We start from the raw sequence: 26,322 nt of genomic DNA on the forward strand, positions 1-26,322 counted from the left end.
AAATGGATTAAAAGGGACTTCTGTGGGGAATACAAATGTTCTATCCTTTGTTTGAGGTGGTGGGTACACAGGTATATTTGTTTATTAAAACACAGAACCATAAACAAAATAAATGTTTTACACTGTATGTAAATTATACTTTAATAAAGCTGATTTTTTAAATCTAGAAAAAGTTTAACTTCTGATGTAAACAAAAATTTAATGTAAACAAAACATGCTGGTAAGGCAATTATTACTCACAATGTTGTTGAAACTATGATGAGTAAAACAGAAACTTTCAAGAATGAGTGCTAGTGAATGTGTTAATATGTAAATTGGTATGCTTTGGAGAACATTTTGGTAATATGATTCTAAGTCTTCAAAAATTTTCTAATGTTAACCTATTATTTACACAGTAATTATAACAAGCAAAACTGGAAAACAACCTTATTATGCCCAATACTGGAGTGATTATAGTTTTGTATATCCATGATAAACTTACACACTAACATTTAAAACTTTTTTTAAGGGGTTCTTTTCTTTTTTTCTAATATATTAGATTGTTTTTTAGTGTTTGTTTGCTGGTTTTGTCTTCTTAGGGCCGCACTTGTGGCATATGGAAGTTCCCAGGCAAGGGGTCGAATCAGAGCTGTAGTTGCTCACCTGTGCCAAAACCACAGCAAGGCCAGATTCTAGCCTTGTCTGCGACCTATACCATAGCTCACGGCAACACCAGATCCTTAATCCACTGAGAGAGGCCAGGGATCAAACCCTGTCCTCATGGATACTGGTCGGGTTCTTAACCCACTGAGCCACAACAGGAACTCCCATTTAAAACTTTTTGCAATATAATTTAATGATATTTGAAAATGCTTACACATTATATAGAAAAAGCCAGCAACAAAAATCACATACTGAAGATAATCTCAAATATGAGGTAAATGAATGATAGTTGACAGCATGCATAAATTCATAATTAAAAAGTAAAGAACAAAGCTGGAAAGAAATATGCCAAAGTGTTAGCTAGTGAAACTATAGGTAGCTTCCATTTTTTTCTCTACATTTTCTACAGTTCAAAGAATATGTATCAACTAATGTCAATCTTTAAAATCACCTAAGTTGAGCTCTTTCATGATTAAAAAAAGGAAAAGATAGAGGAAGACGAAGAAAAAGGGACTCGGTAAGTCTTACCCAATTCCAATTAAATCTGCTTTTTTTCTAGTACTAATTTTGTAAATCTGATTCTCACTCCTGGCAGCATAATAAAATCACCTGGTGAGGTCAAATATGCACTATATGGGAGGTAAAAGAGGCAGCAGAAACCAGTTAAAAGGCTTCAGCAGCTAACTTCTACTCCCAACAAAGATGAAATACATACAGTGGATATTATTCAGCTATAAAAAGAAATGTAGTATTGATGTATGCTACAACATGGATGGATCTTTAAAACAATATACTATGTGAAAGAAGTCACATACAAAAGGCCACATATTGTATGACTCCACTTATAGGAAATGTCCAGAAATGGCAAATGGTTGTTATGGAGTGGCTGATAGGGGGTAAGGGGTTGGGGGGGGGGTTCACAAGAGGAGGAAAGTTTCCTTTTTTGAGGGTGGTGGAAGTGTTCTGGAATAAAACAGCTGTGACACTGCATTACACTGTGAATGTACTAAAACCACTAAATTGTACAACTTAATATGGTGAGTTATGTGTTATGTGAATTTTATCAAAATAAAAAAATTACAGGAGTTCCTGTCGTGGCTCAGTGGTTAATGAATCTGACTAGGAACCATGAGGTTGCAGGTTCGATCCCTGTCTTTGCTCAGTGGGTTAAGGATCTGGCATTGCCATGAGCTGTGGTGTAGGTTGCAGACTTGGCTCAGATTCCACGTTGCTGTGGCTCTGGCATAGGCCGGTGGCTACAGCTCCGATTTGACCCCTAGCCTGGGAACCTCCATATGCTGTGGGAGCAGCCCTAGAAAAGGCAAAAAGACAAACAAACAAACAAACAAACAAACAAACAAAAAAAAACAAAACAAACAGGGGCAGGGGAGTGACAGCGGTACCGAATTTACCATTATGCCTGAAGCAACAACAAAAAAATCTAGCAAGAGGACTGAAACAATGGTTTTTCAGACACTATATATCAGGCAATAGAGGACAATGATACTTGAGAGAAGATAAATAAAACCAGTGAGCCCTACGATTTCCTCAGCTTACAACTCTGAAGGAGTACTCCATGTTTTGGAACAGGAGGATGAACTAAGGCAGAGCCTGGAAGACTTCCTGAGTTGAGGCAGAAGTAAGAGTCCAGGAAGACTACTAAGGCACCTGAGGGCCACAGGACAGAGTACTAAAGAGGAAAGAATTGCACACAGAGAACCCAGGAGATCTGCAGAGTTCCCTGGTGTATTCAGCAAAATACTCATCAGCATATGTGTGTGAAGAAACTACTTGACAGTGGAGAAAGAACTATTCCAAAGGAACAGAGGGAACAGAGCCTGTCACTCAGGGCCAGAAAGAACATCTGCTCCCACTAGCCAAACTGGAAAAAAAAGATGTGCTACTACAAAGAGGAACAAAGACAAAGATGATATCCGATCTCTTATCAGAAATAATTTAAGTGAGAAGACTAGAGCACCATTTCTAAAAGTTCCAGAAGGAAAAATGCTCAACCTACAATTCCATATCCAGCAAAAACATCTTTCAAAAGCAAAGGCAAAATTAGAGATCTGTTGTACAATTCACATATAGTTAACAAACTATAGTATACATTTACAAACTGTTAAGAGGGTAAACTCATGTGCTTTACCACACACACAGGAAAAAGGGGAAATAAAGATACCTTTAGATGTAAAAAAGTTCAAAGTATTCATCACCAACAGACCTGCATTACGACAACTGTTAACAAAAGTCCTTTGGGAAGAAAAACAGTATCAGATGAAAGTCTAGTCATATTGCTGAAAAGCAGGAGTAGTGATAATGACAAAGGTAAATATATACATCTTTTTATTATTATTTAAAAGTATCTGAAATTAGCTCTCTAAAAATACTAAGACTGCATTAGAGCATTTATTACATATGTAAAAGGAGTACATGGGAACACTCTGTACCTTCCCTTCAATTTTTCTGTGAACCTAAAACTGCTCTAAGAAAGTCTTAATTTTAAAAATTTACATTAAATATAAATGGTCTCAACACGAATCAAGAGATAGAAATTGCCAGACTGGATTAAAAAAAAAAAATAAGGACCAATTATAGGCTGCCTACAAGAAAAGCACTTTAAAGATATAAATAGGTTAAAAGTTAAAAAATTGAAAAAGATATACCCTGCTAACACTAGTCAAAGAGCCTTATTATAACTATATTAACATCCAACATAAATTTCAGAGTAAAGAATATCACCAGGGATTAAGAATTTATTTCATGATGCTTAAAGGGATCAATCAGTCAAGAGGACATTACAACCCTATTCAAGTACACATCTGATAACAGAGCTTCAAGATACATGAAACTAAAACTAATATAACTTTAAGGATAAATAGACAAATCCATAATTGGAGATCTTAATACGACACTCTAGTATATAAAAGCAGAAAGTCAGTAAAAATATAGCAGACTTTCACCACACTATTAGAGAACCTGACCTTTTACAGAATGCTCCATTCATTGAAGCTAGCATACATCTTCTTTTCACAATTACAGGGAACATTTACCAAGATGAGATATATTCTAAACCACATTACCAAAAATATACAAGATCTCAAATCAACATACTATGTTCTCACAATGGAATTAAGTTACAAACTGGTAACAGAAAGATATCTGTGAAACCACTAAATATTTGGAAACTAAGTAACTTGGGGATCAAAAAAGACATCAAACAGCAAATTAGAAAGTATCTTAAACATAATTTTTTTTTTTTTTTTTTTGGCTTTTTTCCTTTTCTAGGGCCGCTTCCCACAGCATATGGAGGTTCCCAGGCTAGGGGTCGAATTGGAGCTGTAGCTGTCAGCCTATGCCACAGCCACAGCAACACCAGCTCCAAGCCATGTCTGCGACCTACACCACAGTTCACGGCATTGTGAACAAAAAAACAAACCAAAAAAACCACCAAAGCTCATTGCTGCTGCGCCACAACGGGAACTCCTTAAACTGAATTTAAAAAAAAAGACTATGCGATGACTGCTGCTGGAAAAAATTTTTAGCTTCTAAACATTGTAAAAGAAATGAAATCAATGACATTAGCTTCCACCTTAAGCAACTAGAAAGAGAGCAAATTAAACCCAAAGTAAGCTGAACAAAGGAAAAAATCAAGATCGAAGTATAAATCAATGAAATAAAAATAAAAATAGACAATAGAGAAAAATCAATAAAACCAAAAACTGATTCTTTAACAAAATCAATAAAATTGATAAACTCCTAGTCAGACTGCTGAGGAAAAAAGTGACAAGACACAAATTACCAATGCAAAAGAGGAGACATCACCCTAGAGAATATTAACAAATTCATAACAATAAACTTGTCCATTAGAAGAAAAGAACAAATTTCTTGAAAAAAAAGAACTAAAAAAAAAAAAAAAAGTTCTTGTCATGGCTCAGCTGTGAACGAACCCGACTAGCATCCATGAGGACATGGGTTTGATCCCTGGCCTCAATCAGTGGGTTAAGGATCTGGCATTGCTGTGAACTGTGCTGTAGGTGGCAGACAACAGCTGGGATCTCACGTTGCTGTGGCTCTGGTGTAAGGCCAGCTGCTACAACTCCGATTGGACTGGGAACCTCCATATGCTAAAAAGACAAAAGACAAAAAAACAAACCAAAAAAACCACCAAAGCTCATTCAGGAAGAGACAGATAACCTGAATAACTTTATGACTATTAAAGAAATTGAACTGTAGTTAAAAACTTTCACACATTAAAAAGAAAACCTCAGGGACAGATGGATTCACTGGTGAATTCTACCAAATGTTTGAAGAGGATATAATACCAATTCTACAAAAAAATTTTCTAAGAAAGCTTAAGTGGAAGGAATACTACCAAAGTCACTCTATGAAGCTAGTATTACCAATACCAAAATCAGAAAATGACATTAACAAGAAAACTACAAATATCCCTTATTGAAAATACATGTAATTATTATAAGCAAAACTTTAGCATATTGAATTCAACAATATACTAAAAGGACAATGACAAAATAAGGTTTCTCCCAGGAATGCAGCATTGGTTTCCCCTGAAAATCAAGGTAATTCACCATATGAATAAATCAAAAAAAGAAAAACTGTATGATCATCTCTGCACATAATAAAAGTATTTACAAAATCCAGCATCCATCCAAAAATTCTCACAAAATTAAAAATAGAAGGGAATTTCTCCAACCTGATAAAAGACAGCTATACATCATCATAATTAACTGAAACACTGAATACTTCTTCCCTAAAATTAGTAACAAGACAGTGATATCTGCTCTCAACCCTTTTATTCAATATCATACTAGAGGTTCTAGTCAGGGTAACACCAGACAGGAGGGAGGGAGGGAAGCAGAGAGAGTGAGCAAGTACCCAGACTAGGAAAGGAAGAAGTAAAACTGCCTTTATTCATAGACCTGTATGATCATCTGTGTAGGGAACCCAAAGAAATCTACAAACTTTCTAGTGAATTTGGCAATACGGCAGGATTCAAGATTAATATACAGAAGCAACTGTTTCTATGTAGTAGTTATAAATAATAGGACAATGAAGATAAAATATAGACTAATCAAGACAAAGATCCCATTTCAAATATTGAAATATAACTATATCCTAATTCCTATGAATACATACTGAAACAACCTGCCACACATCCAACTTACAACTTTTTAATTCAGTTGCTTATGCAAACTTGGTCTTACAACTATGGAGAGTGTTGACAGGCAAAGTCTTCATCTAGGTGAGAGCAACGTCAAGCTTTTCAACTCTTATCAAAATGTGATCTATAATCCTAGTAACAAAAACACCAGAATCTTCTCTTCCTTCATTTAGCACATCGAACATTCCAATCTTTAATTGTAGAAATTTTAAGAATCCATGACAAATTTAACTTTCCAACCAACCCTATATTTCATTCTTTTACTTAATTAGTTAGCAGTCAAAGGGAGTTTAAACTCTATCCAAAAAGCCCAGATAGGATAAGCATTTTAGGAAAAAGACCAAGGTAGTGGCTCTCAAACTCCAGTGTGGCTTCAGAATTATCTGTTGGTCTTGTATTCAAAACAGACTGCTGAGCAGAACCACCAGAATTTCTGATTCAGTAGGTCCAGGATGGAACCAGACAACACATTTCTCACAAGTTCCAATCCGATAATAAATCTGTGGGAACCACCAATGTAAAGCAGTGCTAGGAGACTGTGGTCCTTTAAAGGTAGAGAAATTTAGAGTTAGCATTTACAAAGTTCCAAAGTGATTTGACAGAGTAATTTTATGTCTGTTAAAAAAAATGGTTTTTGTATTTTCCAGATCTTCAACTTTTCTAGTAACTCATTTTTGTATTTGAGAAAAGTATTGGCAAACAATGAATTAAAAACAAACAAAACCCCACCCTGGTTTTTCACCACAGAAAATATGAAAAACACTGGCCTAAAAGAACATGCTATCCAGAGTTTCTGCTGTGGCACACTGGGTTAAGAATCCTGTGTTGCTGCAGCTGTGGGGGGGGGGGAGAACAAGCTATCCATTCACTCCTCTAGTATTCTAAACACTGCCTCTTGTAAACAAACTTACAAGTACTTAACTTTGCCTCCCAAGGAATACGTGGGCTTTAGTTAAAAATCAAAGGAGTTCCCGTGTGGCTCAGCAGTAACAAACCCAAATAGCATCCATGAGGACTCGGGTTCTATCCCTGGACTCTCTCAGTGGATTAAGGATCTGGTGTCGCCACGAGCTGTGGTGTAGGTCACCGACTTGGCTCAGATCCTGCATTGCTATGGGTGTAGTGTAGGTTGGCAGCTGCAGCTCTAATTTGTCCCCTAGCCTGGGAACCTCCATATGCTGCACCCGTGGCCCTAAAAAGCAAAAAACAAACAAAAAAACCCAATAAAACAAACACATTATTTAAGTTTTTTTTCCTATAAAACTGTATTTAAAGACATCAATTAAACAGTTAAGTGCCGTTTTGTAATAAATTCCTTTCAGAATTTAGTAACAGCGTAAAGATTCTTCTCTTCTGAAAAACAGCTATGTTAAATTTTAAATGAGTAAGAACTGAATCACCCATTGCTTCTCTTCCTATCTTAACTGCTTACGGGGATGTGAAGAAGAAATGAGGATTTGGGCATTTAATGGCCTGAGTAACTAATACCTTAAATAGAAATGAGCAATCTTATCATATAGAAATATTTTATCACAAGAATTATAACTCTAGAATACCTAACAAATCAACTTTTGGAAAACAATTATAAGTTATATATCATTAACTTGTTCCAGCTGATAAAGTAAATGTTTACTCTTTTGCTAATTGTTGGGTTTTGAACCTTGTTTTAAATTGAGAATTTTCTAATGCTGATTAAGACCATGACCTTCAACATCTACAGTAATTTAGGAAGGTTACATGAACATCAATGTACTTGCTCTTAAATATTCACACAATAATGAGAATGAGCAGCAGTAGAAAAGATCTGAAATATGCAAAAAAATGATGGATTTTAAAACATTATTTGGTACTCAATTTATCTATTAATTAACAATTTCTAATATTATTTTGCATTCCTTGAATACTAAGAGTGGAGAGAGAACTCGTACAGAAAATTTCAAGATATCTACATAAGAAAATAACCAAAAATCCGGAGTTCCTGTCATGGCTCAGTGGTTAGTGAACCCGATTAGCATCTATGAGGACACGGGTTTGATCTCCGGCCTCGCCCAGTGGGTTAGGGATCCGGCGTTGCTGTGAGCTGTGGTGTAGGTCGCAGACACAGCTTGGATCCAGCCGTTGCTGTGGCTCTGACATAGGCCAGGGGCTACAGCTCCGACTGGACCCCTGGTCTGGGAACTTCCATATGCCACAGGTGCAGCCCTAAAAGGACAAAAATAACCAAAAACCATATCACTGGTTATAAAAAAGAAAAATAAGAACATTATGGAAAAAATCCTAGCAAACGGACCCATTCAACAGAGAAATCACACAAAGAGAAAATGAGTATCTTACCTGTAAGAAATATTGTCAAAGTAGAGAGCTCTACTCTAGAAAAATGTTTGGGAAGCAATTCCTCCTGATACTACCAAATGTGAAATGGGCAACAGGCAAAAACACTTTATTGCCATAAGTAAATCACTAGGAAGCAATCATCTGAAGTGGGCAGAACACTTCACATTTATCAGTATTATCTGTCAGGACTTTTAAAAAACCTTCCTCCATTTCCCAGCCTCATTGAAGAATTTCATAGAAAAGTGTCAAAGCCCTCAAGCTTGTTACAGCAGGGAAAAAAAAAAAAAAAAAAAAAAGGTTGAAAACTACTGCTCTAAACCACAGCTTCTTAAATTTTAATGTGCATCTGAACCACCAAAGGATCTATTTAAAACACACATTTTGATTCAACAGGCTGCAGGATGAAACATGAAATTCTGTAATTTTAAGGAGCTTCCAGGTAACACCAAACCCAAAGACCAAACTTAAATCAGCAAGGTTCTAAACTATGTAGCATCTCATAAAAAGTTCCTTCATGGTATAACCACTCTGGAAAACAGTTTGATAGCTTTTTTTTTTTTTTTTAAAAGTTAAACTTTTAAAATTTACCTACCATACAATCAAGCCATTTCACCCCCCAGGTATTTACCCAAAACAAATGAAAGCAGACGGACACACACACAAATGTTTCGCAGCAGCTTTATTTGTCATACCCAAAATTCAATCAACAGATAAACAGATAAACTGTGGTATGTAAATAAAATGGTACACTCTTCAGCAATAAAAGTACTGATACAGGCTAAAATATGTACGAATTACAAAACAACTATGCTGAGTAAAAGAAGCCAGACCAAAAAAGAAAACACATTGTAGGATTTCATTTACATAAAAGTCTAGAAAAGGCAAACCACTAACCTACAGTGATAGAAAACAGATCAGTATTTTGTCCAAAGGGGTAGGGAGTATATAAAGGGACATGAGGAAACAACTATTGGAAGTGATGAATATGTTCATTATCTTGACGGCAGTAATGGTTTCACGGTGATGTATACAGATGTCAACACCAAGTTGTACACTTTAAGTATGTGCAGTTTATGTGGGTAATTATACTTCAATAAATCTATTTTATAAAGCTGTCTGCCAATACAAAATTCTGGCTAAAATAATGTCACTATATATAGCACAAATAAGTTCCAGTACTTTGAAAATTACGTTATACTGTGATATTGTGATTTGTAACAAGAAATATATATCTGGGAGTTCCTGCTGTGGCACAATGGGATCAGAGGCATCTTGGGAGTTTTAGGACTCGGGTTCAATCCCTGGGGTGGCTAAAAATTAAAAAAAAAGGAAGAGAGAAAGGAAGAAAATGTATACCTGGTCTTTGTCTTCATTCCTGGCACGGAGCTCCCCAAACCCTTGGAATTATGGAAGTGATAAGTCATAAAGGTGTCTAGATATTCCTAATGAACCCCTTTCAACTACACCTGAGTTTGTTAATGATACGACTTTTGGAAAGCACCTAAGGATAGGTGCTTGCTGCCAGAAGGGCCAATCACATGATTAGAGGATTGGAACTTTCAATCCCACTCCTCTGACATCTGGGAAGGGGAAAGGGGCTGCAGAATGTAGATCAATTACCAATGGCCAATGATTAATCAATCATGTCTATGTAATGAAGCCTCCAATAAAAAAAAAAAAAAAAAAAAAGACTGGGTTCAGAGATGTTCCAGGCTGCTGAACACAACGGAAGTGCTGGGAGAGAGCAGCACTCTCAAAGAAAACATGGATACTTCATACTCGTTTCCCCATACCTTGCCATATGCATCTCCTATCTAGCTGTTCTTCACTTATATACTTTTGTAATAAACCACTAATCTAGCAAGTAAAATGTTTCTCTGAGTTCTGTAAGCCATTTTAGTAAACTAATAGAACCCAACGAAGGGGTCATTGGAGCTTCCAACCTATAAATCAGTCTGTCAGACGCACAGGTGACAACCTGGACTTGTGATTCCCATCTGAAGGCAAGGATGGGAGGGGAGGTGGGCCAAGTCTTGCAGAATGAGCCCTTAACCAGTAAGATCTGATGCTATCTCCAGGTAGACAGTGTCAGAATTGAGCTGAATTGTAGGATACTCCACTAGAGTCAGACAACTGCTTGGTATTGAGAAAAAAACCCACACTTCCCCATAAATGTCAAATCAGCTATCTACAACAGTTTGCCTATACTAGGAATAAGAGCCTCCTCCTTTAGGACGTAGAAGATGGTAGATGACTCAGAGGGCCTTTTAGGATCTTTCTAGTTCCAAGTAACCACTAAAAAATGTACTGTACAGTAGATAAGAAAATCAGTGGTGATGAAGTGATAGCACACAGTGATGTAATTCTGTAGTGCTTCAGCGTGCTATGGAATGAGCACCTTACTGTGCTGCATTAATGTCCTAACAGTAAATAAAGTAAAATGCTTCTCTAAGAACATAAAGAGAACAAGTTAGGCAACTCTTAATTACGCCAGCTTCTAAACACAATTCCACTGCAATACAGGCAAACATATATCTAAATTCCACTTCAGTGCTTAAAAAAAGGTCTTCCTTATATTCAATACATTTGTATTCTTCAGTGACATGTTTCTATTAAAGACTCTAAGAATAGATGAATAAAATCTGCATTTCACAAAAGCATAAACTCAGTGTAAAGCTTTTTAAATAACTCCTTAGACTTCTCAGAATATTTAGAACTTTGTAATTCATATAAAATAAGGAGTAACAGTGAAAAAAAAAGCTGTATTATCTACTAAAAAGATACTCTCAATCTCTTCTAGGTCATACAGTCCATTAATAATCTGATAGTTATAAAGTAGGAGATACATATATAAAACTGTGGTTAAAAAAAATTCAGTAAGTTCACAGACACCAATAAGCCTATCTCACTCAGTACCAGAGACATCAGCTAAAAAAGCCTGATATAAAATTGAGACTTAACTGAAATCTCTACATATAAGGCATCAAAATCATTTTTACTGTCACAAATCTGCTGAAAATATACAACTGGAAATCACATTTCCAGTGTGCCAGCCTCATAACTAGCTTTGTCTCTAGTTCCCTGCCACTGCCACCACCACCACCTACGCTTGGCAATCCATCTGACAACATTGATCCTTTACAAATACAAACCTGATGATGTATCTCCAAAACTTTAGCTCCCTATCAGCAAGCTTAAATCCTATGTTCTCTAAATGAAAGAGAGAGAGAGAGGGTGTGTATAGGGAGAGTTTAATATCTCTTACTACCTATCATGGCATAAGTAGTTAATAATATGTAATCCCCGTTGCTGAATTACAGCAGTGTTTTTCAAACTGTGGGTTGAACCATTAGTGAATCATGAAATCAATACAATAGCTCATTTAATAAAACAGAAATGTAAAGAGAAAAAAAAATACATGTATAGCCAATCCTCATTACTCACATATTCCACATCTGCAAATTCACCTTCTAGTTAAAATTTGTGATCCCCAAATCAATACTTCAAGTACTTTCACACTTATTCACAGAATGTACAGAGGGGAAAAGAATTTGAATCCCTCCACTCATATGTAGGTTCTCAGCTGAGGTCAAATGAGGCAATGGTCTGTTGTTTCAACTCTTATACTGTAAACAGGTGTCCTTTTAATTTCTATTTAGTGCCGCACTTTTTGCATTTTTGTGGTTTGGAGGGATGATATCAATGTTTACAACCCCCCTCCAAGTGTAGTGAGGTGCTGTCCAATGTTTCCTAAGCCCAAGAAGGTTGTGATGTGCCTTGAAGAGAAAATATGTGTTAGTCAAGCTTCATTCAGGCATGAGCTATAGTGCTGCTGACTATGAGTTCAAGGTCAACGAATCAATAACACATGAAAGTATCTTAAGCAGAAACATATATAATACAAGGTTATGCGCTGACTGTTAGATGACATACTGTGACCAGAGGCTCCACGGAACCTAATGCTGTGTTTCCTCTGGGAGGTAATGGTTTAGTATTCCCTACTTCATTGTTCACGGTAACCTTATAGAACAGAACTACTGCAAAAAAAAAATGAAAACTGTATATTACCGAGTATGCGTGTGTCAAGCTGCACTTTATTCTGTGTACACACACAATGAGTTACCACCCAAAAAGTTTAGAAGTCAATATATGAAAGCACAGAGAAGAGACCCTGAAAGGAGTGGTAAAATGGCAAGACAGCAAGGCAAGGATCGTGGGCATATATATAAATCCTTTTCCTCTACCTAGAACAGAATCAACCATAAACTGTGATCTGACTGGTAAATCTAGAGTAAAGCCTACACCTGTACTTTATAAAAAAGCTTCCCAGATATTCTGATGTACAACTGAGAACCATTACTCTCTCTCCTAAATTGGTGATTTTCAAAGTGGGGTCACTGAACAAAGAGCATCAGGATCACCTAGGAATTGCTAATACTGCAAATTCTCCGGGCTCCATTCGGCACCCACTGAATCCTACACTCTTGGAATGGAGCCCAGCTGATCAATGTTCTACGTAAATTCTGATAAATGCCGATGTTTGAGAATCACTGACCTAAAAAATCATTCATATTTCTTTTAGAGGTACTTTGAAAGCCCTGATGAATGCTTGCTAAGATGGCTGAGCTATTTCAAATAAAGGTGAAGGGTAACTGCTACTGACCAAAGTATCTATAATGTATAGGCAATCTTCTTCCAAGTACAGTACTTTCTTTATGGAAAGTGGCAACCAAAATAAAATTTGCACATTGCCTGTGTAATAATCAAGCAGCAATGTTTCTTTAGGCCATCCTCCATATCACAAACTTTCTTTTCCTCAAAACTCTTTAAACAGGCACTATTCTTAAACACAAGTTGGCCTGTCCTAAGAAGTGAACAGAGATGACACCACAAAAATTCTTTCAACTCTCTAACTCTCCTGGGCATCACACATTTCCTAATATGAAAAGTAATGACATGCATCTTTAAAAACTCCTGGCATTCTGGCATATGGAAGTAATTTTAAAGCTAATTTATAAAAATTATTTAAACAGTATATTATACTCAATTAGCTATTACATAAATTCATATACACTCTGATTCAGATCACGTCCCTTGTGACACAAATTCCCATAATTTCATTTTTATCTTCCATATAACATATTAAACCTCATGTGGAGTTATCTGTGTACAACTCTTTTCTATAAGCTTTAGATGGGTAGCACGTTATTGCTTTCTGTGATTCAAGCATCTAGCTAGCACTCATTGTTCATTCTGTCAGCAAATACTCAGTGAGCAACTATCATATGTCATTCACTGTATCAAATGATTGATACAAAGGTAAAAGAGACATAGTCCTTGTGTTCATGGAGCTATTTACTGAATGAATAACATCACAAACTACAATGAAAGTCTGGGAGGGTGCAATCACTATGAAAGTTCCACCTCACCAATGTGATACCTGAAGACAGCTTTCTTCAAAAGGGTACCCTATTGTTGCTCTTCTGACCCAAGATAGTCTTTAAAACCATAAATAATTGTTAGAGGAAATACACATTGACAAGTCACTTAATCAACAGTTAATCTGACTTTCACATAGTTTTCATGTAAGAAAGTAAAAATCCTGCAAGGCTTACTAACAACCAAATTCCTACATGGGAATAACAAGTTAAAGTTTGATATCCAAACTCCAAACAATCCAACAGAAAGCTGTAATTTGCAAATTCTCAATTCCTCAAAAATTTTAAAGGGAAGAAATTTAAAATCAAAATTACCTGACTTTATGACACTAGATTAAGAAATTTAACTCAGAGGTCACATTTACTTAAAAATGAATAAAAGAGAAAAATGTGTCTACTTTACCAAGCGAAAAGTATTTAGAATTTTTTAACACAAACACACAGAGACACAATTCTACCAATAGCTGCCTCTATAGAGTACCTGGGGTCATGCGGAAGAAAGGACACTCACTTTATATGTATATTATTTTCCATTAGGTTTTTTTTTTTTTTTTAACCTTTAAATCATGAGGGCATACTATTTTTCAATTTAAGAAAGCTAGAAATGTCTTAAATATGAAAAAATTATTCTGTTAATAGCAGCATCTCCTTTATAATGATGGGTATTAAAATCTGTAGCCTGACTATATACCTGGGACAAGGATGACAGAGGAATGGAACTGCCATTTACACCATGGAAATTCTTGAGGGGTTCTGAACCTCAGGTCATAGACCCTCAAAACATCCAAAGAAAAAATTGAGGGGTTTGTAATTCTCTTGTGGTACAGAGGGTTAAGGATCCTGCACTGTTACTGGAGCTGCTTGGGTCACTGCTGTGGCATGGGTTTGATCCCTGGCCCACTTCCACGTGCCACAGGAGCAGCAAGGGAGGGAAAAAAAATTGAGGGGGGGAATCCACGAATTTGGGGGGGAGATCATTTTTCTAATTTCCCTAACTTCTAATAAATTTAACATTTCTTTCAATTACTAACATAAGCAACAGGCCACAGGGGTACTTCTGATACTTGTGACCTAGCAATACAACAGCAATCTTTTCACTGTCATCTTACAGTGGCTGCACTTGTCAAAACATTTATACTTAACACTACTTCAAACTTAATCAGACCCAACTCTAGATCCTACTATTGTGTTAAGCATAAAATTAAAAATTGTTTTAATACTTTGATGCTATGCATTTAAAACATCATTCTGAGGTATTTCACCAGGCTGCCAAAGAAGTCCAAGTCACAAAAAATTTAAGCCTTGGACAATGGTTCTCATATCAACTGCAATAGTCCCAATTAGGAAAATTTGAGAAAGGGAACATTTGGGGGTTAACCCAACTGGAATGCTACCAAAAACTAGTGGGCAGGAGACTGATATATAATAAACATCCTGGTATGCTTGTGATAGTCCATACAACCAGCTATGAACTGAATGTCAAAAATGTCCCAGTTTAGACACATCTCTCAAGAATCAAGTAAATGGCAAGATTACCCTCTTTAGTACCATGCTTTCCAAAGTTTCTAAACTTAGGTGTTCATCCAAGGGTTCACTGTGTATTAGAATGTCTCTTTTCATTTACCTCTTCAGTGTATATCACCCACTGAAGAGATCTTCATCACTAAAATCTATTTTCCTCCATGACTAACCCATTTGTCTCCTTAAAAATCACATTTAGGAGTTCCTTGGTGGCTCAGCAGGTTAAGGACCCCGCATTGTCACTGTAGCAGTTCAGGTTGCTGCAGTGATGTGGGTTCGATCCCTGGCCCCAGAATTTCTCATGCGATGGGCATGGCCAAAAAAAAAAAAAAAAAAAAAAAAAATCACTTCTAAAAACAAATACAATATTTAACTATAAATTATTCAGGATTCAATTATTATTCTGATGATTAGTTGAAAATTAGTAACCCAGAGAACTCAATCTTCAAAGTCTTAATTTTTTAAATCAATTTGTTAACTGCTCTCCCAGGAAGCAAAGATGTAAAGAGCAAAATGTACATACTGATTTGCTAATGTTTGAAAGCTATAAAAATATATTTAATCGGCAGGAGAAAAAATGTGAAATTACACCTTGTAGTAATGTATGGAGATACTCTGTATATTTTACCCTTCTATATTCCTTCACATTTATTACCCTGTATAACTGAAAATTATTATTAATAATTTAAAAGTAGCAGTTTCCTGTATAAGGCACTAACTTAAGTCTTTACAAAAAAGTTAATCTTTGAAATTACCCTTTCAGATATTTCTCATTAAACATACAAAGAAATGTGGCTTAAAAAGATAAAGCAATTTACCTGGCCCAGAAGAAAAATGACAGACCAAAATTGAAGCCTATGTCGCAATTTCAAAGTTCCAACAACTTACTTCATCAAATTAGCTATACAATTGAGGGCTGTCTTGGCAAATCCACAACCAACAACTTCATGACCTTTTGCCATGATCACCAACAAAAAAAGGAGGTAAGAAAGGTAGAAGCAAAGACATGGTGTGAGTTAGCAAGCTAACACACAGGCTGACTCTTGCACTCTACATTCCTCTGATTACACAGTAAAACCAGCTGACAAGAAAAAAGAAATCTAAAATAAGATATAAGGAAATGGTGCTAGGATGAATCTGGAAACGACTGCCATCTTCCTCCAGTATTAACCCCACAAAGAACAGTCCTGCGTAGTGAAGTAGACAGATCTTAAGTTTTATTCCACTTAGGTGTAGACAAGTCAAAAAATAATCAAGAATTAGTTTTAAGATAAAAACCAAGTAATTAAAAAGGACCATTTGCTATCTACATCAGTCTATCTCATGGCTTATTCCTACCTAGCATCCCATTACTGTTTCTCTACTTCAACTCTACTTAAACTGAAATAAAATGCCCAGGTGTGTATTCAGTAATGCAATCAAACTCAATCCCAGTGGCCAGGATCACAGTCAATGTCTCTATGACAAACTTTCATCACTTAAGTGCCTGTGTAGGTATCCAGCCTGTGCTGAATAAAACAAAGGCATGATAATATTTTTTAAGGTCTACTACAGAAAATAAATGTCTATTCTCTCAAATGTACTCTAATCCTCTCATATATATCCATATTCATATACACACTCAACTGAAAAACATGAGATATTAGAAAATCAAGTGTTAAGAGTTCAAAGTACACCAAAAATAAGAACATCTGTAGCAACGAGTAAGAGTAGTAAAGACAGTGAAAGAAAATATGAAAACAAGGGAACAGATCATACCCAAAACATAGAGTGGATTGCTCTCTTGGTCTCTAGGAAAAAAATAGTATCAGATAAATGTAACTGATCCGCATAAATAACTCTAAAACAAACTGACAGCATTCCAATAGTGTTAAAGAGTTAGATCTTACCTATTAATATCTTACTAATATTTAGTCTCTCATTTGTTAGTTCTTCTCATCTGATTTACATTCTGGACAGTAAGCCCAGGAGGTAGACAATCCACAGATGCAAGTAATTTTTAGAGCGAAAGGTACCTTAAAGATCACTCAGTCCAATTCTATTTTACAAATGAGGAAACTAAGGCCCAGAAGGTTCAATAATTTCCTTGAGGTCACACAAAACTTCATCCCTTACTACTCTGAAAATTAATAAATGTGAAAAACTTGTTTTCTTTAAAAAGATTTTGGAGGTTCCTTTTATAGTCCTTAATTCAGGTTTCATTAAAAATGTAATACAAACCATTCTCATCTCATTAAAAATACCTTACAAATTTGAAGTTAGCAAAAACACACTAAGTATATATATTCTTGGGTCAAACCACGGATTAAAAAAATCTAAGTTCATAACTTCTGATCATGATGCTGTATATCCACCTTTCAGGGCAATTCCCTAGCTAAGCCCCATTCTCAGGAGGGCAGCCCTTAACAACACTTGTATACAAACTTCCCCTGTTCCTTGACTTAGAGGTAGACAGGTAGGTGATGCAAGCCAAATCAATAACATCCCCAATCTCAGGGATCTGGAGTTTTAAACTAAGGAAGTACAGGGAGTTCCCTTTATGGCTCAGCAGTTAATGACCCCGACTAGGATCCATGAAGATGCAGGTTCGATCCCTGGCCTCGCTCAGTGGGTTAAGGATCTGGCATTGCTGTGAGCTGTGGTGTAGGTCGAAGACACAGCTCAGATGCCACATTGTTGTGGCTGTGGTGTAGGCCAGCAGCTGTAGACACAGCTCAGATGCCACATTGTTGTGGCTGTGGTGTAGGCCAGCAGCTGTAGCTTTGATTCGACCCCTAGCCTGGCAATTTCCATATGCCTCGGGTGTGGCCCTAAAAAGCAAAACAAAAAACAAGCAAAAAAAATAAAAGAAGTATAACAGTGATGACAGTAACGGCTAATATTTATTGAATGCTTACTGCATGCCAGGAACTATTTCCAGCATACTATAATTCATCTTCCCAACAACCTCCATGAGATTTTATAGATAAAATTAACTTGTTGATGGACTCAAACTCAGAGTCTGGCTCCAGAATACATGCACTTAACCACTACCCTACACTACTTCTCAAAGTTTGGGAATTATTAGAATTGAGCGATATTAATGTTACTTGCTGCTGAAGGGCCCACAGCTGCCCTTGTCCTCAGCTAGCCAAGCCTTGACTGTTCAACCCTTCTGTAGTGTCTGTGAGACAACCCCCAGGAACCTTAGATCAAATTTGGTTTCTGTTTTTTGGGGGTTTTGTTTTTAATTTTATGGCCATGCCTGCGGAATATGGAAGTTTCCAGGTCAGGGACTGAGTATGAGCCACAGCTGCAACCTACGCCAAAGCTGTGGCAACACCAAATCCTTTAACCCATAGTACCAGGCCAAGGATCAAACCACACCTCAGCAGCGACCTGAGCCACTACAATTGGATTCTAAACCTACTGCACCATGGTTTCCGTTACTTGAAAACAACCAAATGGTCCCAGCTGTCAAACGTGTTTTTAGGCCTCATTTTTAAAGAACTGATAGAGAAGAAACCTAAACTTATACCACAGATAAAGCATTCCTTGCAAAAAAAATTTTTTAAAGAGGAATGTGTTTATAAAAGGCTTTCACCACAAAGTTTCTTTTATAATACCATTTCCTGAGACAAAAACTTTGAATGACTCCTCCATGCCCAGAGGCTAATAAAAGATGGAACTGGAAGAGATGTAATGAACCTTAGATAACATCTAGCTCTCAACCCACTCATTTTACAGCTGAAACAGTGCAACAGTGAAGATTCAGAGCCCTGGAGTCAATTACCCATAGGGTGTGAGTTCAAATACGGGCTCTCCCATATTGTGGTACACATAGGATGTGACTTTGGGTAAGTTGCTTTATTCCTAAAGCTTCAGTTTCTTCTTCTAGAAAGGAGATAATAGCACCTATACATCCTACCGTTATAATGAGCTTTAAATCATCTACCGCGTTTAATAAAGTATCTGCCACAGGCTCAACGCAATCACTAACAAACACTCAGTAATGGTAGTTGTGATGGTAGTGATGATTAACCTGAGGCTCAGGAACGGCAGCAAACTTGCTCAGATAATATGGCCATTTATCCACAGAACCAAAACTAGAAACAGACTTCATATTCGCACCTCAGTATTTTTTTCTACACTTTCCTACAAACTCCTGGACCTAACATTTGAGACTATCTAAAATCTAGTATAGCTCTACCCTTTAAAAAATCTAATCTGCATCTCAACTTGTATTCATTCATACACCAAATATTAACTTAGTGCTGTCTATGTTCTAAACAGTTTAGAATGCTGAAGATATAGCCGGGAACCAAGGAAGGGGAAGAAATGTAAAAGCCATCTCCTTATTCAAACAAAGGAGAAAGAGCTAGGAAAGAGTATGCTCAGAAATAACATGCGGAGTTCCCGTCGTGGAGCAGTGGTTAACGAATCCGACTAGGAACCTTGAGGTTGCGGGTTCGGTCCCTGCCCTTGCTCAGTGGGTTAATGATCCGGCGTTGCCGTGAGCTGTGGTGTAGGTTGCAGACTCGGCTCGGATCCCGCGTTGCTGTGGCTCTGGCGTAGGCCAGTGGCTGCGGCTCCGATTCGACCCCTAGCCTGGGAACCTCCATATGCCACGGGAGCGGCCCAAAGAAATAGCAAAAAGACAAAAAAAAAAAAAAAAGAAATAATATGCTACCTCCTGAGGTTTCTATCAGCAGGGGGAAAGAGTATAAGAAAGGATAGATGAAAAAAACATAATATGGAAGAACTTTTCTTTAATCTACTTAACATTCATAGGACTTCCTTTAAATATGCTTGTACTCAAGAATTTGCTTCAACATACACTATACGACCAAACCTGAAGGCCCAAATTGTTAAATTTCTCTCCAAGAGGCCTTCTCTATACATTCCAGCAACAATAACTTTTATCCCTATTAACTATATTGATGTTGAACTTTTTCTAATGTTCTTTTAAATGTCTGTCAGAATGATTTAACCTGATAGTTTTTGCTAATTTTCAAGGTATGTTTTTGACCCCAACGACTCATTTAAGTTCTCTGAAGTCAAGATATGTATCATATGCTTCTTTTAGTCCTAAAAACACTTCCCCACCCAGTTTCACACAAACTTTTGATATTCAGAACCCTTTAAATAATCTTACAATATCTTACTTTGATAACACCTGGCACTTAATGATACCTGGCCAGTATCTGCTTCTGTTAAAAGGATAAATATGTAATGTTTGGGGCAAGTTCCCGTCGTGGCTCAGTGGTTACAAACCCAACTAGTATCCATGAGGACGAAGGTTCCCAATCCTGGCCTCACTCAGTGGATTCAGGATCTGGTGTTGCAGTGAGCCGTGGTGTAGGTTGCAGATGTGCCTTGGTACTGGTGTTGTTGTGGCTGTGGTGTAGGCCAGCAGCTGCAGCCCCAATTCAATCCCTGGCCTGGGAATTTCCACATGCTGCAGCCGACCCTCAAAAAAAAAAAAAAAAAGAAAAAAAAAAAAGGCGTAATGTTTTTACATTACCAATCTACAAAATTGTATTCTACATCCTTCTAGAACCCCCATTATAAAACATAAAATATATTAGTTCTAAAAATAACTTTGAAATGGTAGAAAAACTGAATATATTCTGATTTTATTATGTAAAATATCACTTAAACTATTAAATAAAAAATTAAGCAACACAAGGAGAGAAATGTCAATTCAAATCAGCAATGGTCTTTTTCTTTAAAAATAAGCAGAATCACGTCATGCAGATTTTGTGTGAAGAGGTACCTTACACAAATCTATGTACACCCATAACAGGGATAATTAACACAAGATAAAGGCCAATACTGCAGCCATACTACGTGTAAAAAAAAAAAAAAAAAAATCTATATTTAACAAAGCCTCTGATTCAACAGGGGAAAAAAATTTAGTACCAAAGTAAGAAACCAAGAAAAATTCCTTGAAGAATAATTTACCAAATTCTGCTAATGAATTACACACGCACACACACACACAGAGCTAATGTTTCACAAAAACATAGCTCCTGGTGTAGAAGTAGAAGGTCATCCAAAACTCCACAAACACGTATCAAGCATATTTTAAATGCTATCATACATAGTACTGGGCACATGGAATATACTAATGAACAAAACACACAAAGATCCCTGCCCTTACATTCTATTAGGAGAAAATATGAATAATAAATTAGGGCAGTTTGCCACAAATTTCTTATATACTTAAGATACCATAAACACTCAGACAAACATAATGGTGCCAATATAGGAAGAAGCAAGGTTAAAAAACTTCTAAGAAAAAAAAAAAAAAAAACGACAAAAAAATCTGAAAGGCTGAAAGCTAAAGTCAGACACAGTTAAGTGATGAAAAGCTACACTTCTAAATAATTAAATGTTCCAATCAAATCAATATCATTTTTTAAAATTTCCAAAATTATAAAAAGTAAAAATTATTTACAGAAACTATAATGAACTTGGTTAACAGCTCAGAAGATAAAATTTGGGATTCTGTAGGAAGTCAATATGAAGCACAGTGGTTATGAGTGTGGGCTTTTGTGACATTAAAGGGCAAGAGTTTGAATTCTAACCCTTCCAGTTACCAGCAATGAGACCCCTAGGGCTGTTACAAGGATTAAATGAAAATCAAAAACTAGAAATAACTATTCGACAACAGATGGCTAGATGAATATATTGCAGTTTATCAATTCTTTGCAATACTATTCAATATTCAGTACAGCGGACTAACATACCCAACAGAAATGAATCTTTAGTGCATCACGCTGAGCAAAAAAGCCAGACACAAAAAAAGTATGTATGATTTCATTTATATGAAATTCTAAAAAAGGCAAAACTAATCTGTAGTGAAAACAGCTTAGAACTATTGGAGGGACAGACTGGCAAAAGAGCAAAAGGGAACTTTAAAGACATTTGAATTGTTCCTACGTCTCGATTGTAATGATGTTTCCATGGACTTACACATTTGTCAAAACTCATCAACCTTAGCTTTAAATAGCTATGTTTTATTAAATTATACCCCCCAAAAGTTTATTTTAAAGATAATTAAATAATATATGTACAGTTTCAGCACAGTACATATGGTTCAAGAGGTATTAAGAAAATGGTAGATACTATTAAAATCATCAAACACCACCACACAACACTCCTGGGGAGGTGGCAGTATCACCAGTCACCTAACCTTTTGGTTGTTTAGATTCTAAGCAAATCTAAATTTACAGTATCTGATCTAGACCAAGGGCCAGGAGGAATACCACAGAAACCAAATTAGGCAAAGACAATGAAAATAAGGAATGCGAAGAAAAGTATGCCTGTACGTCCAAAAGAGATGAACTGAGAGAATGATACAAACAGCAATGACAGAGTGCTCCAGTGCCAAGAACACCTAGATTACCTCACCTAGACATTATCAAAACATAACACAAAACTGAGTTAATGACTACATTAACAAGGTCTAATGATAGTCCAACAGATACACAAAGACAGTCCTTAATTTTATGGAGGTGAAGGTGGGGGGGGGGGAATCTATGAAGCCATTAAAGTCAAAGGATTCCGCCACCCAAATAAGAAGTCATACTGTGGACAATTCAGAAATGCAAAGCCATAGGCCAGAAGCTACAGCACCAATTCGAGCCCTAGCCTGGGAACCTCCATATGCCGCAGGTGTGGCCCTAAAAAGCCAAAAAAAGAAATGCTAAGCAAAAATTACAAATCCATAAATTGTTGTTTTTTTAAACAAGTTATGTGATTAAAAAGAATATACTTTTTAAAGGGAATTAGAATATTTTGATAACAGAAGTCAAAGTGAAACACAAGTGAAACATTAATTAAATTTATATTTTACTGCTGCTCAGAACTGTTTTATCAAGACAGAATATATATACATTTATATAGCGAACAAATAATTATGTTTAATAACATAAGTCCTATAAATAAAACCAGAACAACTAAATCAGCTGTTACTCAGGAAAGCACAAGTCTTTTGATCTTCACGTTAATTTAAAAAAGAAAAAAGAACTGGACAAGGTGGCCAAGTGGTTAAGGCAATGGACTGCTAAAAAAGAAAAGGAAAAAACGCCCCATCTGGACATTCTGGAGGCAAAAGACTCTAGACTATAAATACTGCCAGGGTTTGTTTAGTTTTAGATTGACTTTTAAGAACCTTCACTTGCAACATTAAAGACATGGAAAGGACAGGACAAAAAGTCAGAAAGCCTGAGTTTTAACTCTAGTTCTATCAGAATTTGGATTTCTTCCTAAAATTGGGCAGGTGAAGCAGGCTCCTGAAAATAATGCAAATCAGCACTCATGCTCTAGACTGAAAAGGTTAATAATACAGAATTATAAAGGGGAAGCATTTATTTTTATTGCATCATTTAAAAAGTAACTAAACCACAAGTTTTCTTACTAAATTAAGATAAAATGCCAAGACATACCTAAGGGCCTAAAACAATACATAAGTACATAGCTGATCACTGTCTGCAGAAAGTAATATGCATTCACAGGAGTTCCCATCATCGCTCAGTGGTTAATGAATACGACTAGGAACCATGAGGTTGCCGGTTCAATCCATGGCCTCGCTCAGTGGGTTGAGGATCCCACATTGGCGGGAGCTTGGTGTAGGTCACAGACGCATCTCAGATCCCCTGTTGCTGTGGCTCTGGCATAGGCCGGCAGCTACAGCTCCAATTAGACCCCTAGCCTGGGAACCTCCATATGCGGCAGGAGAGGCCCTAGAAAAAGGCAAAAAAAAAAAAAAAAAAAAAAAAAAAAAAAAGTAATATATATTTCAGGGGCTAACTATTCATTCTAGAATAAGGTTTTTAATTCAAGTTCTTCCCAAACCCAAGTAATAGGATCCAAGTAACTACATACAGTATTGATACTTCGAGACTCATTTGCCACTTTTTCTTTCAGGGACATATTAACAGAAATACAACTTCGTGGAATCCAAAGCTGTGTTTTTTAAAGTTCAATTAACTTAATTCTCGAACGTGCTATAACTTCCTTATTTTAATTATCTTTTTCATGGAAAACTGACCTAAGCTAGAAATAAATTTTATTTAAAAACAAAAAGAATTTCCACATATGATTTAGCTCTAAAATCTTCAGCATAAATGTTGGGTTTTCATTTTGTTTATTTTTTAAGTTGAATATTCATTTGACACTGAGAACATATTCCTTTTCTACGGAAAGTGCAAGGCTTTCAAGTAATCAAACATTAACGAAGAATGTGGTTAAATCACAGCAGAAGTAGTAATAACAGGGTAATATAATGAGGTCACAACTGGAGCAACCAATCAAAGGCATTAAAGCATTTCCTGCAATATTAATAGTCATAAGAGAAAACCAATCACAGAAACCTTGGGCCTTCTTTTGACAGTCACAGAAGCAAGAGAACCAATCCACGCACACCCGAGGTTGACAATAAGGCGGGACCACAGGTTCATTGAAGAAATTCTTGAGGGTGCAGTTACTATGAACTTCGCACACAAGTAGCACCACTCGAGTCATAAACACTGTCAAGCCAGAGGAAATTCAACCATATCCAAAATTTAACGCATCAGGGAGAAAAAACATTTTTGCCCCAAATTGCTGCTATTAATAAAAATGCAGCTGTCAATATGGATGCAATAGGTCCTCAACTTCTAAAACACCCCCCCATGGCAATTTTTCAGGGACGCGGGGCGAGGACTGTGGAGCATCGGCAGCTAGTTGCCTAACATCGCCAGTCCCTTTCTAAAGCCTCACACTAAGCAGGCACCGTCCGGGCTAGGCAGGCAGAACCGACTCGCTCTGGGCCCGGAGCTAGCCGGTCAGCGGCTTCTAACGTTACATCCTCCTAGTGGTCGTGGCCCTCAGCCTCCCCGGCCGCAGTGCTGCACCACCTCAATCCTGCTGCACCAACGCGGGCCGGGGTGCGAGAATTACCTTGCTAAGAGGAAGACGATGTTTTGAAAGCGTTTTACTTTCCACAAGTCATTTCAAAAAGAACCCAATGCAAGGCTGAATCCAAAAGTGGGGGAAAAACGTTGCCTAGCCAAAGCATCCCCTGCGGATTAAATAATCCCACTCCAGGGGGACAAAAAAGGTAAACAGAGGCCGTACGTCAAGTGCGGCCAGAACATCCCCTGCGCCATTCCGGGCCGCCGCTTACGGCAAGGCCCCCTTACGGCAGCGTAAGCGGCGCTGCGAGCTAATCACAACACTGGGACGCAACAACATGGCGGCCGCGGGCGGGCGCTGCGCCGGCCGAGAGGGTTTACGCTACTCCGCCGGCGTAAGGTCCCAAGCGTTGGAGCGGCAGCGGCGCCCTCCAGCGAGCGTAAAGCGCTCTGTGAATGGCGAGGCCCGACTGACAAAGGGGAGGGGGGAGGAGGGAAGGGGGGGTAATAAACACTCGAGTCCCTACCGATTCCTCCTCCTTCTCCATCCCGGTGGGCATCTGGGGCACGGCCCGGTTGATGGAGACGCAGTCGTTGAGATCAGGCATGTCCTTGCCGCGGTAGATAGGCAGCGGTTTGGCGGCGTCCAGCGCCCGCGCTCGGAAGGAGAGTTTACTCATTGTCTCCCCGCCTTACAGGAACAGCCCGGGCGGCGGCGGCGGGGCGGGCGGGGAGGGGGGGAGGACTCCCGCCGCCTCCTCCACCACCTTCCTCAGTGCAGCGCGGCCGGCCCGCTCCTCCTCCTCCTCCTCACTGCCCCCGGCCACAGCATGGGCGCCCACCCCGCCCGAAAACAGCCCCCCGCCGCCCGCGGCCGCTTCCACACACTAGATCCGCCGCTCGCCCGCCCGATCCGCTCCCTGCGCCATGGCCAACATGGCGGACATTACCACAGCGGCGGCGAGCGATCCCGGCAGCCCGCGCGAGAGCGCGCCCCCGCCGCGGGAACGCGCCTCGCCCTCTCCCTCCCTCCCTCCTTCCCCTCCCTCGCCTGCCCACCCACTCTCTCCGCGGCGCTGCCGGCCCGCGGGAGCGTGCTCAGCCTCGGGCCGCTCCGGGTAGGGGGGCGGCAGCGGCCCTCTGCTCCGCTGCCGGCGCTCTAGCCGTGTGGCAGGTGTCAGGTGCGCAAGTTAACCCGCGCCCCCGAGCGTGCGCCTCTGCCTCCGCGGCCCCGACACCCAGCTAGTTGGGTGCCCCGGAGGACGGCGCCGGGCAAAACACAGCCGCGCTGAGCAGCCCGTGTGTGCAGAAGTCTGTGAGCGGG

The 26,322-nt window shown here is 38.3% G+C and overlaps 1 protein-coding gene across 3 annotated transcripts in view; it reads right to left on the reverse strand.

The window, feature by feature from the left end:
• EPC2 (enhancer of polycomb homolog 2) overlaps positions 1-26,009 on the reverse strand; it is a 108,778-nt gene extending 82,769 nt beyond the window's left edge. For 2 of the 3 annotated variants that reach the window (XM_021076083.1, XM_021076082.1), the window contains exon 1: positions 25,526-26,009. In XM_021076083.1, coding sequence (XP_020931742.1) covers positions 25,526-25,678 — 153 coding nt within the window. In that variant the 5' untranslated portion in view covers positions 25,679-26,009. Of the gene's footprint in view, positions 1-25,044; positions 25,436-25,525 lie in introns of those variants that run through there. The other variant, XM_021076084.1, reaches the window with a different exon arrangement.

Source organism: Sus scrofa, chromosome 15 (genome assembly GCF_000003025.6).
Source record: "Sus scrofa isolate TJ Tabasco breed Duroc chromosome 15, Sscrofa11.1, whole genome shotgun sequence".
NCBI lineage: Eukaryota > Metazoa > Chordata > Mammalia > Artiodactyla > Suidae > Sus > Sus scrofa.